Source organism: Simochromis diagramma, unplaced genomic scaffold (assembly GCF_900408965.1).
Source record: "Simochromis diagramma unplaced genomic scaffold, fSimDia1.1 OVJJ01000453.1, whole genome shotgun sequence".
NCBI classification, from domain to species: domain Eukaryota; kingdom Metazoa; phylum Chordata; class Actinopteri; order Cichliformes; family Cichlidae; genus Simochromis; species Simochromis diagramma.
In genome coordinates, this window is record NW_024387471.1 from 1,253,706 (window position 1) to 1,272,193 (window position 18,488).

Below are 18,488 nucleotides of genomic sequence, written 5' to 3' on the forward strand. Positions count from 1 at the left end.
CCCGTTCTCATCCATCGTCGTGCATGAAGATATGTACACACAAGCAGTAATGGGAAAAATACAAACATGCACGCTTCGTTAGTGATATTATCTGCTAGATGTTCTGTCGCTGTTGTTTTCCTCTCGTCTGATCGCGGCTCGTTCGCAGTCTGTTCTGTAGACCTGCTAAACATTGAGTCTGCTGAGTGAAGGGAACTGACATGGCCATGTGTTTTAGATGAAGCTTTCCGGTGACACTGACTAGTTTGATTAGTCGGGAGCAAACCACCACAGGGCGCTGCTGTAGACCACACTGAGTGGAGACAAGCCCAGGAGGAGCACACACAGAGGGAACAAAGGGAAAGGAGTGAGGAGCAGAACGATGATAGACACGGATGATAGCAGTCAATCTGACATCGCAGCTCGCCGGCGTTCCCGTGCAGCGCGCGCGCGCAGACACACACGGCCGGGCACAAAGTCAGAAACACACTGCGGGCTGAGGAAATGCCCACATTTTCCTCCCCTCGTCTCTCCCGACTCCCCTGAGCTGCTGATCATTTGGGCTGCATTTCAACGCACCAGTGACTACACCTTCTCTAAAGCGCCTCAGGCACAGAGGTGGAGAACGCGTAAGGAAGAAGTTTGAGCTCAGCTTGCAGGTCATGGTTGCTCAGAGACCACAGTCCTTCATGCTAATTAGCTCCCCACAATGCACTGCGGCAGCGCACGTCTGTGGTTGGTTGAAGGATGTGGATGCTGTAGGTCACACTCAGTGTTTCTGTGTGTTTGTCTGATTGCTTGCATGGAAGCCGCTCCTGTTACTGTTAAGAAAACAGCCGGGCTGCACTGGGTCTGGCACGCCTACAACAGTCCCAGCCTTTACTCTTTACACACATCAGACTTTGGTGTTACATTAACATTTTCCAGCAGGCCGCTGTCTGTCCATTTGTTAAAACTTTCATCATGTGCTGCATCGATTGTTTTCCACTTTTAGCTGGCACACAGCACTTTGATCTTTCATGCATTTCACTGGCGTCACAGTCTAGACCAAATACAGAGAAAGTACGATGGAGACCAGAGATGAGGAGAATCTGGGAGTGAGCTCGAGAGCAAAAGTGAAAAATGGATGAGACTGTTTTTCTTTGAGTAAGCCAGAAGGCAAGGAAGAAAGATGGAGGGTGAAAAAGTTTAGGAATCTATATATGAACAATATAGGAAGCTGGAGAAGGGTGGGGGAATAGGCAGGAGCCATAAGAGTGAATGAAAAGAGGGGAGATGGAAGGTTTGGGAGCAGAGGGGAAGAAGTGAAAGAGGAAAAAAGCGAGAGCGGGGTTATAGATTGCTGGAGCGAGGAGAAGGATGGGGGGTGCTCATTCAGAGAGAAAGTACTGCAGGTACAAGAGCAAAGACAGAACTCCAGCCATCAGGTCAAGGTGAGCCATGCAAGGTGCCTGTGGAGATAAAGATTTTACAAGCTTATTGTTACCAGAGCAGCGCTCACCACGCCATGCATATTCTCTTTGAAGAGCAGCCTCTCGCCTTGCACTGTTCTTACTGAGAGGGCTCCGCGGTGCATTCGTTGTCAGGAAACTTGCCTCTCTCCAAAACTCTCTTCTCCATTCCTCTTTGCTCACATCTTCAGCTTTCTCCGAATGCCTTCCTTTTCCTCACTTAACCTTCAGGCATAAGGAATTCACACAGAAATCCACGCCTGATCCCTTCGGTGCTCATTGATTTCACTACAATAGGAGGATCGCGCTGGTTTCTGAGCGCGTGCGTCCGCGAGCGCGCGTGCGTTTGTAACCCAGGGAGTTTGAGAGAGCCTGCGTTTTTCATCCTCGTGCCTGGGGGTTGAGTTCGGGTCCAGGGGGCCGCACGTCAATACCTGGTCATTGTGTCTGCGTCCGTCTTCATCTCCCATTCTGTTTGATCCCCTTCTTGTTGTGTCCAACTTCATTACATCATCTGGCCCCACCCCCCGCCCAAACCGTCGACATCGCCGTAAACGGGGACGCTCAGCTGGGTTGTCTCCCACGGCGACATGGTCACATGGTTGCAGGGCAGGCAATGAGTCTGCTGTCTGCTAGCGCTCGTTACAGTCGAAACCACCTCATACTTGAATCAGTACCACACACTCTCACACACACACACACACACACACACTCGCGCACGCACACACACACACACACACACACACACACACACACACACTCTGTGGGTCGCCTGCTTGCATAGATCTCTTGCGGTTTCTGTTCTGGTCTTAAAGTTGGAGGAGGAGAATATGTCGAGAAGTTTTACTGGAATGCGTCTCCTTCCTGTACGAAGCGTAACCATCCGTACCTCTGACTGTGCCCACGCCCCCTCCCCTCTTGTTTTGCTGGAGCTTTTACGAGGCCCAAAAATGCCGGGTCCTCTGAGCAGCTGGCGTTTGCATGTGATGAGCTGTGGTTAACCCTCTGTGTGGCAGTAACAGAGATTTCTGGTTTTAAAGGCTTTTTTCTGTGTTGTTGAAGCTCCTCGTTTGCTCTCGGGCTGCGACTGAAGCATGAATAAAAGTGGCTCTACCTGCTTATCTGTCAAACTTTATTAACAAAATATTATTTGTAGATTTTAATTAGGCAGTCGATCACACACACACACACAGACACACACACAGTGTCTAAAGGCAGGCCTGACATTGTGATGTGAAACCAAACTAGTGCTGCAGGCGTGTAGGTGCATATGTGAGAAAGAGAGAGGATGAAAACACAAATATAGTTTTTATTTTGATACATTTATGGTTCGATGTGTATTTTTATTTATAACTGAGGGTTTGTGAGGAGCTCTTTAGTCTCAGGCCGTTAAGGCTCGAGGGATGGAGGTGGTTGGGAGGGGGGAGGCGGGAGTCTCACGCAGCTCCTTTAATTGGCGTACAGGGAGAGGAGCTGGAGAGCGAGCGTGTGAGATCAATGTTAATTACACTGGAAGGCCCTATGCAGACCTTTTAGGGAGGGATGCTACCTATACATGACCTGGCCTAATGCAGAGCAGAGTGGGAACGTTTGACGTGAGGCTGTTCTGATAGTCATTACTTTATGATAGACTTTGAAACAGCTGCTCGAGGGTTACGAGTTGGTTTAGAGTTAGGATATAAATCAGCTAAGGTGGTGTTAAGGTGGCGGTTTGCATTGGGGTTTCCCTGTGAAGCCGTGATGTTACATTTCAGGACGAGGGGCTGGGAAGTGCATCGTGTCAGCGATGGTCCTCACAAATATAGAAGCACAAACCTACGTGTGCGTGTGTTCTGCCACCAGCAGCTCACAGCCCTCAGACAGACAGCAGGCATGCGTGTGCATTGTATGTCTCTCGAATATCAATGAAGCATACACACATACACACACAATCGCGCACACACACCGGGGGCTCAGGGGTCAGAGAGTGAGTCAATCATCTAAACCGTTGCGACGACACAGTCTGAAAAAAGGAGTGAGTGTGTGTTTGTGTGTGTGTGTGGGTATGCATCTTTATGGTGTGTGTGTGGGTGTGTGTGTGTGTGTGTGTGTGTGTGTGTGTGTGTGTGTGTGTGTGTGTGTGTGTGTGTGTGTGTGTGTGAGCAGGGGGCCGGCAGCTGTCAGGGGCTAGGAGCAGCAGGCACTAATGAAGCAGATGAATAGTGCAAAAACTCCCAAATACAAACAGGACAGTTGACATTTTTCATCTGTCAAAAGCAGAAGATGCATGAAAATACGACGGGGTCTTGTTTAACCCTTCGCACGCTGCTGTGTGGAGTGCAGCTCTTCTTTTTTCTCCCTTTCTCTCCCTCAGTCTCACTCGCTAATTGGGGAATCTGGATTTTTGGAAACCGCTAATTCTTACATGGATACCTCAAAATATGAAACCTGAACATGGACAGAAATGTGTATTTTTACATGTAGAAATGAATCGAGTAATGATGATGATCTTTGTCAACAAAAAGTCTTTTTTTGTATTTTCTTTTCTGTTTTTGTCTTGTTGTTGTTTTTTTAACATGGGAGTGAGCAGAGCGCCTAACACTGCGAGCTTTGGCATTTTCAAGTATCGACTGTGGTTATTCAAAAGTGATTGGATTCTGAAATGAAAGGGCAAGATGTCCACTGACCTCGGTGGCAAATGACTCATAGGTTCAGCAGCCTTGTTGGGCAGATGATTTATTTACAAGCTGCAATGAATGACTAATTAGATGGTCATTTAATTGCAGGTAGTGAGCTGTTGTCTATGGAAATGCATGTTAAATAAGGGTCCATAGCTATAGCACACTGAGTAATTAACATGTTGGAATAATAATACCTTAACTTGTTGCCGCCTGTGTTAATGGCTTTTTAAATGTAGTACGTTGTGTGTGTGTGTGTGTGTGTGTTAAATGTGGAGCACCATCTATGTGGGAAGGTGCTTTTGTGCAAACGTTCACCAGTATTACTTGTTTTTGTTGAGTCCACGCGTGTGCTAATCAGCTGTTTAGCATCCTTCAGTCGTCCTGTGAGTGTGCACACGGCTGCTTCTGCTCGCCTCGGTAACGACAGGATCAGGTTTTAAATTGTGACTTTGTTAATAACAGAAGTGCATCATTGATGACGTGCATGAATATTCAGCAGTCAGCTGCTGGTCTTGCAGTCGAGGCAGAGAGGTGTTCACAGACAACAGAGGGAGATTCTCTTTCACTGGATGTGTTTTGTGAGCATGAACAGTAGAGCAGGGCGACCAAAAATATTTATCACCATATACATTTGAAAATTTGCGATAACGATATAACTGACGATATAATCGACACTAGACAAAATACTTTACAACTCCTCAACTTTATTAGTGCAAAAAAAAACAAACATCAATGTATTTTCACTTAAAACAAGCAGCTGTTTTTTATCTGCATTAAAATAAATATAAAAATGTAACAGTGCAAATGCAAATTCCTCGCTGACAGTTTAACCAAAAGGCATTTCCAGTGGAAACTGGCCGACATATCCTCAGCATAACCATGTATAATATCCACGAAACTTAAAAAGAGGTTAGACACACACAATACGGTAACATTATGTTGAAGCGCAGCACGTATCACTCCGCGAGGCTCCGCCTACGACAGCCGTAATGCTCCGACAATCCACCAAGCGGTGCGGCTTCGTAGCTTAGCAAAGTCGTACTGAAACATTTGACAGATTTTCGAGCGCCGTGCACATAAAATCGTTTCCAGGTCAGTAAACACAACCAGAGTTCATACATAAGGCACACGGGGTTATAAGGGGCTCTGTCGACTTTCAGAAAAATCAAAGGATTGATTTTAAGTGCGCCGTATTTTCCAAACAACACGGTAATAACGACGGCCCGCTAGCATGCGCTACCAAAAATAGTGCTTTGTTGTGTGTCTGACGGACGAAAGCTAAACCAGTTCCACACCACTGAAGCTGCAGCATTTTTACAAACCAGTTCAGGTTCATCCGTTTCATTCAACGATCCGCTCTCGCTCTTCTCATTCTGCTTCGCCGCCATGTGTGTATGTAAACAAAGGCACCGCGCATGTGCGTTTTACCCATATTCTATCACGATATGTCATTTTCCTATCGTTGCCCAACATTACACCGGTATCACCGTGAACGGTATGCTATAGCCCAGCCCTAATGAACAGTATTCATGTAATAATTAACACGATTGTAAACGCTGCTGCCGTCGTCTTGATTTCCCTCCGCGGGCTCGGACAGCCGAGATCTGGCTGATGGGAAACGTCTTTTGTCTTTGCTCTAAATTTGAAACGTTTCATTGAAGGCAGCCATGATTAAGCCAGCTACTTTGTACTGGTGCATTAGAAACACCAGCACACTAGGCACGACTGTTTTCTTGTCTCTGCAGCGCTCGACTGTACGCGTTAGCTGATGAAGACAGAAAAATAGTCTGTGAGGAAGCTGAAATAATCCAATGAGTTTGTGTGTGACACTAGATGGCCTCTTTATTCTTTTACCTCAAACACTTCCTCCTTTCTCTTTGTCGGTCCGATTCACACAGACATATTTTCCTCTGCAGCTTCTCATTTTGCTGAAGGTGGTGTATTCTCACTAACCTGCTGTACTCTGTGTGGAAGCTTTGCATTTGGATTCTCGTATGGAGACTTTGTTCTCATCTGTTTTCACGCTACCAATTAGCAGATTGTCAAACACACACTGTACTTTCTCCGAGGGACACCTGAGCAACGCTTCAAATAGTAAGGTGTAATCTTCCCACTGATTGGCCCGCTCTTCTTTCCAGCTGCTTTTCTGAAGTTTGGAACAAGCTCACGTACCGGTCACTAGTTTTGTTACAGACACATGATCGGCAGCCTGCAGACAGCAAACAAATCGAAGAGAGAAGTGTTTCTCACAAATAGACTGTACAGATCACGAGATCACCCAGGAGTGATTCGACTTTGATTGTACTCTTACTGCAACTCACAATTTCCTATTTAATGTGTTTTTGTTGCGTGAATAAAAAGGAAGCTCTGAGCACTTTCTCACACACGGCAGTGATAATGACCGAGCACTTACACGCTGCTTGTTTTTGAAAGCACTGAATCAGAAAAACAGTAAGCATTTGGCGGCTGCTTGTTATGCAAGTGTGCTGCAGGCTTCACCTTTCTACAAGAGGAAGTGAGTCAGTCACCGAGTCTGGGAAAGATGGCGTGCGTCTTTCATTATTCTTAGAAAGGCAGCGAGGATCCTTCACCTCCTTCCACTCACAAACAAAGGTTTCCATGCGCTTTCCCTTCTTCCTGCTCGTTCCCATTTGCCCTGCCTCTGCTCTGCTCGCTTGTGTTTGTTTTCTAGAAAATATACGTACTCGTCTGGAAAGTCCACCAGCCTGCAGCGAGAAGCTTCCAGTGGATTTGTTTTGTGTTGGTTCGGCTGAAGTTTAGACCGGGATGTGCTGATATGTACACAAAGCTCTACATATTGACTTGTTGTCTTCCTGCACCCAATCCCCATAATAATCAATAGGATGCACGTCAGTAGCAGAGCTGCAGACTCTACTGTTAGCACAGGGTGCAGAGCCGTCTGCCTGCCACCTGTTGAGAGCTTGATTGGGTGTTTTACTTCCCGTTTTAACTTCACTCACTGACTGCTCTTGTCTTTTTCCCACTTTCTGTCTCTCTCCACGTCTTCTTATGTCTGTGCTTCAGATGGCAGCCTTACAGAGTCCGTTCTATGGGGATAAGATGAACCTCTACTCACTTTGTAAGAAGATAGAACAGTGTGACTACCCCCCTCTTCCCTCAGATCACTATTCAGAGGAGGTAAGTACTCGTATCAGCTGCCTTTTACTTCTCAGGAACAGAGTAAATATAGACTTGTTCAGTGTTTGTAAAGCAGCCGCCATAGTCTTTAATACAAATCCCTGTCTCTTTCTCTTGATGCCACTTTCCTTTTACTTATATCGAACACTTAAATTATATTTTTATGTCGGTGAAATCCACCCGTCTGCCTGAGCTGCAGCACAGGACTGTGATCAGGAGGCTGGATACGATTTTAGCCGCGCGTATCAAAAGCATCTGGCCGCGCTCGACGGTGGGGTGAAACCAAATGCGCCAGAGTGTCACGTTTCCTTTAGTCAACGTTAAATCGTCTGCCGTAATTCTGCGAAGACTGATCCGTGCGCAGAAACGTAATGCAGCCGGGCTGCGGTTAAAGATCACCTTATTGCTGATTAGCGCTGACATGTGCATGAATCTGCGTGTTTTTCTGTTTGCGTGCCCTCTTTGTGTGGGTGGCGTTTCCCCCGTCTGTTTCTTTTAAATGCGTGTAGTGAAATGCTCATACGCTGAGTCACAGGCGCACGTGCACGTGCAGGTATTGGAACCTTTTTTCGGTTATTGGCACATTTATTAGATTTGCACTGTTTAAAAAAAGTTGCCTCTTATCTGATTAAAGTCAAGAATGCCGTCGCGCTTTATCATGTTTGAGGCCTGGTGCTATTGAAACTACTGCAAACTGACATCACCCCACAGCTAACCTTGTGGTTTAGGTTTGAGTTTCCAGTTCAGATATGTTTAATAAACCCAGTATGAACCATCCTGGTCAGGTATGACTTTAAAGCACGCCGATGTGGTTTTTACCTTCAGTGCCTCCGATCTGTAGCCAGTGTGTCTGCAGTGGCTCATTTTAAATGGCTGTTCGTGTCTCCAGTGAGCTCGTTTACCCTGCAGAGAGAGGCTTTTGTTTTACTCTGGTATTTACCTCATTAGCCTGATAAAGGCTAATTGTGAGGTGTTTTAAGCCTCTGTGGTTGCTCTCTGTGTGTGTGAGTGTTTTAGTTCTTGCAAGTGTATATTTGTTACATGAGCTCTTTCCACACACACGAGCGCCACACTGAGCCTCTGCGTTGCCCCACATGTCACCCCCATCCAGGAGAAAGGAAGACAAAGCGCAGGAGAGAGGGAATGATGGAGCGAGAGACAGGGCGATGGAGAGATGGAGATGAGGGGGGTGCCTGCAGCGCCTGTCTGGATGTAAACAATGCTCCTGAAGGATCGGCAGCAAACTGTCAGCTGCTCATCTTTGTTGTGTCATTTAACCATCTCCATCTATGCTCCCCCCACCACACACACGCCTCCCTTCGCCAGCTCCGCCACCCCCCACACGCACATGAATATTTTACATATCTGCATCTCGGCGCCCTCCCCATCTCCATTCTGTGCGACTAATTCTCAGACTGTCTGAATTTGCATCTTTGCCTCACTTTCTCGCTCACACGCACGCTCGCGCGCCGATACACAAAACTCGCCCGAGCCCGCGCGCCGCGCAACAGCGGCCGGGATGTCGGCAGACGGTTACCATAGCGACCTCATGTAGATGTTTTTTTTCCCCCCTTTCTTTCCTCGTCTTTTATTATCTTTTTTTTTTTTTAATGATGGCGGTGGCTGTTCCGCCTGCGAGCCTGTCTATCTGCTCCAATCAGCCACCGCGCGCCGCTTCAAGTGGAAGCGCTGTCTCCGGATGGCAGCGGAGTGGCAGCTGTGTGCGTGTGCACGCGCGTGTGCGTGCATATGGGGGGTGTGCTCAGGTAAAAGTGGATTCAGCAGACCAATAAATGATTAGCGCGCTACCCCAGCCACGCGCCTCCGTCTCAGTCGGCTTACCTGTTGCTCTGTTGTTGTTGCTATGACGGGAGAGGTCACCTAGAGGGCGCTGTTAGCAACTGTTAGATTTGTCTAGAGCTGCTCTTCTAAATTCCTGTGTGATCTTGTTTCACTGCATCTCTGACAATGTTTCTCTTCTTTTTGTCCCGTCCGCGCCACCAGCTGAGGAAATTGGTAGATATGTGCATCAACCCGGACCCGGAGAAGAGGCCGGACATCACCTACGTGTATGACATTGCCAAACACATGCAGAGCATGACGCAGGGCAGCTAAGCCCAGAGTTACGCACACTATGCCTTGCAGAACTCCTGTCCACGACCTTCTTGCTTTTCAAGCTGGACTCGTCCGTCTTCATTAATAGAAAACTTGCTCCAGTTTCTTGTCATCAATAGTAACACGTTTTTTTAATTTTCAGAGTGCTCGTTCAGTCTGTAACCTTTTCTCCCCTCGAGTAAAGAATATATTATATTACCAGTGCAGCTCCTTTCCTAGACTTTAATGTGTATTGTATCTCACCGATGTGTCGCTATGGCTTTCAAACACGTCATTCTGCTCATGTCAGACTGTTTCTCAGTATACGTACTGCTAAAGCAGAGGTACTGGAAAGAGATGGGCGCAATGTTCAGTATTCGTCAACAGTCGATCAGTGCAAAATATCATTAAATTTGACCTCGAAAGCTCTCGAGGACCTACAGTCGCCTCAGATGGCACAAAAAATAAAATTAGTGTCTAAAAATGGAGCGAAGAGACGTTCGCTCATTGACAGCAACTCTGCAGACTCTAATTGCGGTTGAAGTGTTGTTGTGTTGCACTTTTTACCCTGGTACTGGAAGGCTGGCAGGGTGATCATGTCTAATGAATGTATTAGAAAAGGAAGGATCGTTTAGAGGGTAGACTACAGCTGTGCTGAGGGGACACGAGCAAATGTCTCCACAACACTTTGAATGTAAGTCATTGTGACGCCCATGTATTGTCTTTGAAAATATCACAGTGTGTCTTTTCTGAGAGCCGAGCAGGCAAAGAAACTGTAACAGCAGCAGTGTTACATGTGACGTTCACGTCCTCACGATACCAACATGGTTCCCTCCATGACTGAACTAACGAGAGATGAGCTGCAGCTGCAGAGTTTCGTTTGTGTCCGAGCCATCAGAAAAGTAGATTAGCTACACAAAACTGCGTTAATGCTGCTGTGTAAGTTGCAGTGCGTGTCTCTTTTATGTAACAAGTGAGAAGTTACTGATCCATGCTAAAAGTACAGCACAGGTAACAGCCAATCAGAGGAGAGGAGACGGTTTATATGTGGGAGAGCATCTTTATGATTTCTATGCTTTACCAAAGATTTGTACTGAGGGGGAAACATTTAGTTGTACTGTACCTGGAAATAAACACCACCAAAGAATAACAAAGGGAACCATTAAAATGATCCGTTTGTGCCTTTAGAGGCAGACGACTTAAATAGAAACAGGAAGTGGTTTACGTAACGACAGCGACGATACAGCGAAGGTGTGGCCTGTAAACGAGGTTCGACGCTGCTTTATTTCAGTGTCTTACACGTTAGCGTCAGAGCCTGTAAACTCACACGTCCTCTGTTTCTAATGTTTGTTTTTGTCAACATACGAAGTCCGAGCTTCCAGGTCCGAGGCAGCACAGGTTCACAGAGAATGTTGCAGTTATTTGTCTGATACTTGCAAACGCAGTGTTTGCAGTTTGTGTTTGCAGTTTGTGTTTGCTGTCGTTCACCTCGTCCTAGATTTTGTTCCTTCGTTGTTTTACGTTCCCATGGCGATAAAAGTGTTTCTGCTCTCTTAAATTTTCATCATCTTCACCTGCAGTCCTGTTAATCTCGTCTGTGTAGCACCAAAACATTGCAGTATTTTAGAGTTTTTAAAGGAGCTGTGGCACTATTTTTATTAAATATTTTGCTTTGATGCTATACAGAATTCCTACGCTCAGTGTTTTAGGGCCTTTTATGCTTTTTCTTTGAAGCATATCTAACTAAGGCACCTGATCATTTATGTTAAAGTGCATTTCTAACAGCAGCAGAGCGCCGCAGATGTGGAACAAATGTTAATACTTTGTTAAAATCTTCTCTGTTGGTCCTCACACAGCGCTCGGTCACTTTAACCATCACGGCGCTCGTGTTGTCTTGATGCATCGCAGCGCTCCACTCTGCCTCTTTTAGCTTTGCCCTGTTTATCTTCCACGTGTCCTCCTCAGCATAGTATTGAAGAGTCCAGGTGTCGGCCACAATGCAAAGTACTGGTAATTGATATTTATTGTTTTGTTAGTTTAGTTTTCTCAGTGAACATTTCATGTCAGAAACATACCCGTGACACGCCTTGTATGCAAACGCGATGTAATAAAGCTTTCAAATGTCATTTTTCTTCCTTTTGTCTTGTTTTTCTTGGAGAAGGTTTCGATTGTGACAAACGTGCTTTCTCTGCAAAAACACAAGCAGAGCTACAGGTCACAGGGCTCAAACATGCGGCCCGGGGGCCACTTGTGGTCCACGTCACTCCTACTTGTGGCCCATAAATAAGTTCTTAAAGAGATATTTGAAATGTTAAAACAACATTTTCTGAAATATTTCTGTGTTTTCTTGTTTTTTGTACTACTTGAACACTAAAGCGACCGTCCAATGAGACTGCAGTGTCAGCAGTGGCCCGCAGCTCATGTAAGTTTGAGACCCTGGTTTTAATTTTGGGTTTTAGGGGCCTGGATGGTAAAACTGGTCCTTTTTACTTCATTTCAAAGTAAGAACTTTAATATTTCACTTGTAAGGATACCACAGTGTTCCAGCTTAAAGGTAAGTTGTAACTTTCATTGGTTTGTACTTCAGAAAACTTTCGTTCCTCATATTTGTTCAATTCAGCTCAACTTGTCATCTGTGCAGATAAATTAGGCTCATCCTGAAAACTGAACTCACTGACATCATTTCAGTGTTATTTACTGATAGAATCGCTGCATATTATAAGAATTTGTTACACACACAAGTTTTATTACAAACAGGAAATCACCGTATAAATGTAACACAACACGTAACAAGTATCAAGTTTGCTGTAAAAGAACCTTTGATGTCATCCACTGCTTTGAAGTTTTTCTACAGAATAGTTTCAAATGTACACTGGGGCAAAAAAGTATTTAGTCAGCCACCGATTGTGCAAGTTCCCCCACCTAAAATGATGACAGAGGTCAGTAATTTGCACCAGAGGTACACTTCAACTGTGAGAGACAGAATGTGAAAAAAAAATCCATGAATCCACATGGTAGGATTTGTAAAGAATTTATTCGTAAATCAGGGTGGAAAATAAGTATTTGGTCAATAACAAAAATACAACTCAATACTTTGTAACATAACCTTTGTTGGCAATAACAGAGGTCAAACGTTTACTATAGGTCTTTACCAGGCTTGCACACACAGTAGCTGGTATTTTGGCCCATTCCTCCATGCAGATCTTCTCGAGAGCAGTGATGTTTTGGGGCTGTCGCCGAGCAACACGGACTTTCAACTCCCGCCACAGATTTTCTATGGGGTTGAGGTCTGGAGACTGGCTAGGCCACTCCAGGACTTTCAAATGCTTCTTACGGAGCCACTCCTTTGTTGCCCGGGCGGTGTGTTTTGGATCATTGTCATGTTGGAAGACCCAGCCTCGTTTCATCTTCAAAGTTCTCACTGATGGAAGGAGGTTTTGGCTCAGAATCTCACGATACATGGCCCCATTCATTCTGTCCTTAACACGGATCAGTCGTCCTGTCCCCTTGGCAGAAAAACAGCCCCATAGCATGATGTTTCCACCCCCATGCTTCACAGTAGGTATGGTGTTCTTGGGATGCAACTCAGTATTCTTCTTCCTCCAAACACCACGAGTTGAGTTTATACCAAAAAGTTCTACTTTGGTTTCATCTGACCACATGACATTCTCCCAATCCTCTGCTGTATCATCCATGTGCTCTCTGGCAAACTTCAGACGGGCCTGGACATGCACTGGCTTCAGCAGCGGAACACGTCTGGCACTGCGGGATTTGATTCCCTGCCGTTGTAGTGTGTTACTGATGGTGACCTTTGTTACTTTGGTCCCAGCTCTCTGCAGGTCATTCACCAGGTCCCCCCGTGTGGTTCTGGGATCTTTGCTCACCGTTCTCATGATCATTTTGACCCCACGGGATGAGATCTTGCGTGGAGCCCCAGATCGAGGGAGATTATCAGTGGTCTTGTATGTCTTCCATTTTCTGATGATTGCTCCCACAGTTGATTTTTTCACACCAAGCTGCTTGCCTATTGTAGATTCACTCTTCCCAGTCTGGTGCAGGTCTACGATACTTTTCCTGGTGTCCTTCGAAAGCTCTTTGGTCTTGGCCATGGCGGAGTTTGGAGTCTGACTGTTTGAGGCTGTGGACAGGTGTCTTTTATACAGATGATGAGTTCAAACAGGTGCCATTCATACAGGTAACGAGTGGGGGACAGAAAAGCTTCTTACAGAAGACGTTACAGGTCTGTGAGAGCCAGAGATTTTCCTTGTTTGAGGTGACCAAATACTTATTTTCCACCCTAATTTACGAATAAATTCTTTACAAATCCTACCATGTGGATTCATGGATTTTTTTTTTCACATTCTGTCTCTCACAGTTGAAGTGTACCTCTGGTGCAAATTACTGACCTCTGTCATCATTTTAAGTGGGGGAACTTGCACAATCGGTGGCTGACTAAATACTTTTTTGCCCCACTGTAAAAGCGCAAAAATAAAATGTTAACAAATCATTTCATCTAAAGGTATTTAGACCCTCTGCTACACTTCCATGTTTACTTTTGCTTTTATTTAACGGAAGCTAGTATTTAGTTTTTCTGCTTATAAAAAGCATAAAAAGAATTATAGCATGATGTCAAAATTGAAAAGGAAAAAAAAATCTTTAAGATGTGTCAGAAAGGTCATGTTATTTATGAACTTGATGCCAAAGTATACGACACGTGGATCGGCTCCATCAGACTCGTCTCTTCTGTTAAGCGTCTGTGGCTGTTTAGTTTCTGGACTTGATGCATTTCAGATGGTAGCTCTTGTAGACTCCCACAGCCAGGGCCGAAGACGTGATGAAGGCGAAGACACAGATAACAGTGATGACAGCATTACTGTTGTCTGTATAACAGAAGAATATCCAAGTGGTGACATTCAACATGTAGAATAAGACGTATATACATTTGATATGGTATTATGAATGGAACAGGAAATGCTTCTGACAAGTAGGATTATTAATATGGTTTATAGAGAGAGAGTCAGCTGGTGTTACAAAGAAAAATGCATTTCCTCTCACATCCATCAGAACTATTGAATGAATTTACACAGATCAGACTAATGACATCAGCCTCTGGCAACAAGATTAGTGTGTTTTTAAATGCTACTCTCACTGTGGAGGCTCAGCGGGTGTTTCAGTGGCTGCAGGACACATTCAGATCAGATGAGACGGCAAAACAAAATCTAAATATGTTCATATGCAGCAAAAGCACGAAAACAATCAGGATGTGCACCTATATTTACTCTACTCTACAACTACAGAGTCACCATCAGGGCTGAGTAATCAGACCCTCCTGATTCAACCTCCTAGGACCTGAACTCTTTCATGGCTTTTTAACAGAGGTGGGACCAAGTCATTGTTTTTCAAGTCTCAAGTAAGTCTCAAGTCTCAGGTCTGATTGGCTGTGCTACAGCTCACGCCCACATACGTACGGAGTGTGGTTGGAAAGAATGGATTTAATTAATGGTGCACACTTTCTACATAATATGTGTGTTAAATTTTAGATTTGGGGTGAAATATCAAGTCTTTTCAAGTAAACAGGTTCAAGTCCCGGGTCATTGGTGTAAAAGTCAAGTCACAGTCTTAGAACATTTTTTCAAGTCAAGTCTAAAGTCATAAAATTAATGACTCGAGTCCAAGTCATGTGACTCGAGTCCACACCTCTGCTTTTTAAATTTCTCTTTGCTATTTGGGCTGACTGGGACCTGATGAATGTAAAAACAAAGAATTACCAGATTTTTGGTAAATAAAATCCACATATGAAGGTTTTAAATTTAAAGTTTAGTATTTTTGTCTGGACAACCCAAAATATGATGTCCACATATGTGGGCACCAGGTCCTAGGAGGTTCAAATTCAAAGGCAAAGACCATGCGTTAAATACAGGCTCCTGTAGAGTACGGTGAGGATATGGAAAGACTCAGTTATACAAAGTGTGGGTTTTGTTTTTTTTACTTGTTTGTTGAAACACTGAACACCGTATATGAGTCAATCAAGCATAAAAAAGGCACTTAAATCAAAGTAATAACCAGTTTTGTGATTCAATCTAACAGACGACTTAGCAAGGAGCCAATTTTAAACTGTATCTGTAGGTAGTTTAGTGAGTAAAAACAAATAATTGTTCTATTTTATTTTGTTGAATCTATGAAAAATGTCAATGATTGCACAATTCGACAGCATGAAATTGGAGCAACAAGGCGAAAAAGTAAATGGCTTAAAACTCGGCAGAGTTCAAAATCTGACTGAAAGACACATCTGACCCTTCAGTTGGCCTTTCTACTATTTACTGGAACCTCAGCTGGTCTCAGTGGAAAGGTGGCTTCAAGACGCCGTTCACAAGGAAAGGAAAAGGTGGGAGAAAACGCTCAGGTACGCCACATCACACAATGCCTGGACTGAAAAATCAGTGGCTACAGGTTAATAATTATAGTAACTACAGATGTCAGGAGAGACGTACAACCGTGAGTGTCTACAGCAGGGGTGTCCACCTCCAGGCCTCGAGGGCCGGTGTCCTGCAGGTTTTAGATCTCACCCTGGGTCACATGTTGAGGAGGTCATTTAGCCATTTAAATCAGCTGTGTTGGATCAAGGACACATGTAAAACCTGCAGGACACTGGAGGTGGACACCCCTGATGTTTTCTGAGGTCACAGATCAGTGGAGCTGAGCGCTGTTTTCCTACAGACTTCTTCTGTATAACTAGACTAGTAGACTTTCTGAAAACAGAGGCTTAGCCCACGTAGAGAAAGACTATTTTCATTGGCCAAAATCTTCATATATGATCTGTGAGTACTTGTGGATTTAAACACTGTTCGAGCGCTACTTATTAATCAGCACTCGATTAATAGCTAAGCTACATAAATCTGACCGCAGTTCCACACATCAGAAATATTATATTTTAGTTATTCAGAGGCTGTTTAAGGATACTGGGTAGTTTAAACATGTGCGCTGTGGGGAAACGTCAGATAATAGTTGTACAGTCTGTTATTATGCACTATGTGCTGCTCTTTGTGGGTTTAGACGACTGGATTTAAGAAGATATAAGCAGATGTGTGATGAGATATACGGCTGATTTCCGACCCCTCCACACTTTAAAGCAAGAAACCTGTGAGCAAATCTAATCAGCATCATCACCTTTGACTTTCAGCCGATGTCTCCTTTCGTTTATGTGATATAACATTAACCATGAACACCGACAGGTTACTCTGCTTACGCTCCCTCCTCTGTGGGTCAGCTACATGAATCCCACGAATGCATCGCACGGATGAGAAGAAAAACACTGCAGGTGAAAGTGGACTATGGACAAAATGTTGTTATCACTGAGCAAGTATCTCCATGCTGCTGCTGAAGTAACCCCAGGCTACAGCACACACTAAACATTAACCTGGATTAATCTGCCCATCAAATCTAAGTTCTCATGTTATTCTGGATCATCCAGGCTCGCTTTAAACCGCGATGAACAATCCTGCAGTTTTAACTCACTGACAGAAACGAGGTCAGTTATTGTCCTGAGATATTTCATCACTGAAACTGTAACTGTGCATGTTTTCACTTCATATAGCACAGTCGGTGTCATTTCCATTGTGTGCAGTTTATAATGATGACAAATGTCCTTACCTGTACTGTGTGTGTTCCTCTCTTCAATGAGTAGCTGCACCAAATAAACTGGCCCAGTAGGCGTTACTGTGGCTTAGAGTGAGATTTGTGATGCGGTAAAATACAGAATTGTGTAAATATCAAAGGAACTTTCCCCACTTTTAAAGTCATCAATCTTTTTCTCGCCTGCTGTATAAATTCCAATGTGACTGTTTTCATTGATGCTAACATTGAAAGTAAATTGAAGGGTGATGCTGCTGCCAAGGATCCCGATGACTTGTGCATGGCTGGGGTCTGTATGGAGAAATGACAGCAAAACACTAAGTAGCAGCACAACAGTTACTTAGTTATAAACAATGTGACGCATTCAAAGGCCACTGCACATTTTGTACTTATTTCATAACAATATGTACAGTAGGGGAGAGCGGGGTGAGCTGTGCCAGCTCTTACCTAACGTGACTTTAAAGTGAGGCCATGACAGTAATGCTTCCAACTAAAACATGTTTCAGGATGTTGTGCGTCCCTGGGAACAGTCACTGTGGATCTGATATATAGTTTTAAAGAAATATAGCTGTGCAGTGGTTAGCACTGTTGCCTCACAGCAAGAAGGTCCTGAGTTCAATTCCACCATCAGGCCGGAGTTTGCATGTTCTCCCTGTGTTTGAGAACTGCTCCGGCTTCCTCCCACAGTCCAAACACATGCAGTTTGTGGGGACAGATTAATAAATCTAAATGTTTTGCCCTGTGACAGCTGGGACAGGCTTCCCCGCGAACCTGAAAAGGAGAAGCGGAAGTGAATAAATGGATGAGAAATATAGCTTTGTGGAACAAAAACAAACGGTTGCCCACCCCTGGTCTAATCTATGTTTGAGCTTTTAAATTTGCAGATGTTTTCTCCTTTGGTGGTAATTTGTAGCTTTAAACGATCACAATGAGCTGCCAAATGTGTTCACTTTTGTTCTACTGTCTCATATTTCCTGACATCACAGACTCTGGGTAATTAACAATGGACTGAGGTAAACATATAAGAGACATGAGCTGTTTTCTAATGGGTTTAAACACTGTTTTAACAGACCTGCCAACCCTTACTGCTGTTCATGTTCATGCCTGGGCCAAATAAGTGTCTGTACCAAATTTTGACTTACAGAGATTAGGATGCATAAATCGCCCGTCTGGTATAAAGGGATGACTCTTCACAGCGCACAATAATTTGTGTTTTCTAGGATTTTCTAGGACTAAAAACAAACAAACAGTTCAGTAGATGTTGCTGTGGTTTACAGTGAGATTTGCTAAAATACAGAATTATTGAAATGTCAAAGGCATTTTTCCTGTTTGGGAACAGTTAGCCTCCTGCTGACAGGTGTGCTTCCTCTGAGGACACCTCTGACACACAGAGGCAGAAACAGGAAGGACAGAGTAGGCAGTGTGGGCACGTTCAGCACATTATTTTCAAGTCCGTTATTGTTCAGCCTGAAACATTTAATCTCCTGACTGACAGACATTAGAATGATCTCTT

General features: G+C 44.4%; 1 protein-coding gene across 2 annotated transcripts in view; it reads left to right on the plus strand.

The window, feature by feature from the left end:
* nek7 (NIMA-related kinase 7) overlaps positions 1-11,469 on the plus strand; it is a 60,785-nt gene extending 49,316 nt beyond the window's left edge. For both annotated transcript variants that reach the window (XM_040015037.1, XM_040015036.1), the window contains exons 9-10: positions 7,136-7,249; positions 9,254-11,469. In XM_040015037.1, the coding sequence (XP_039870971.1) occupies positions 7,136-7,249; positions 9,254-9,364 (225 nt within the window). In that variant the 3' untranslated portion in view covers positions 9,365-11,469. The remainder of the gene's footprint in view (positions 1-7,135; positions 7,250-9,253) is intronic.
* Positions 11,470-18,488: the final 7,019 nt, after the last annotated feature.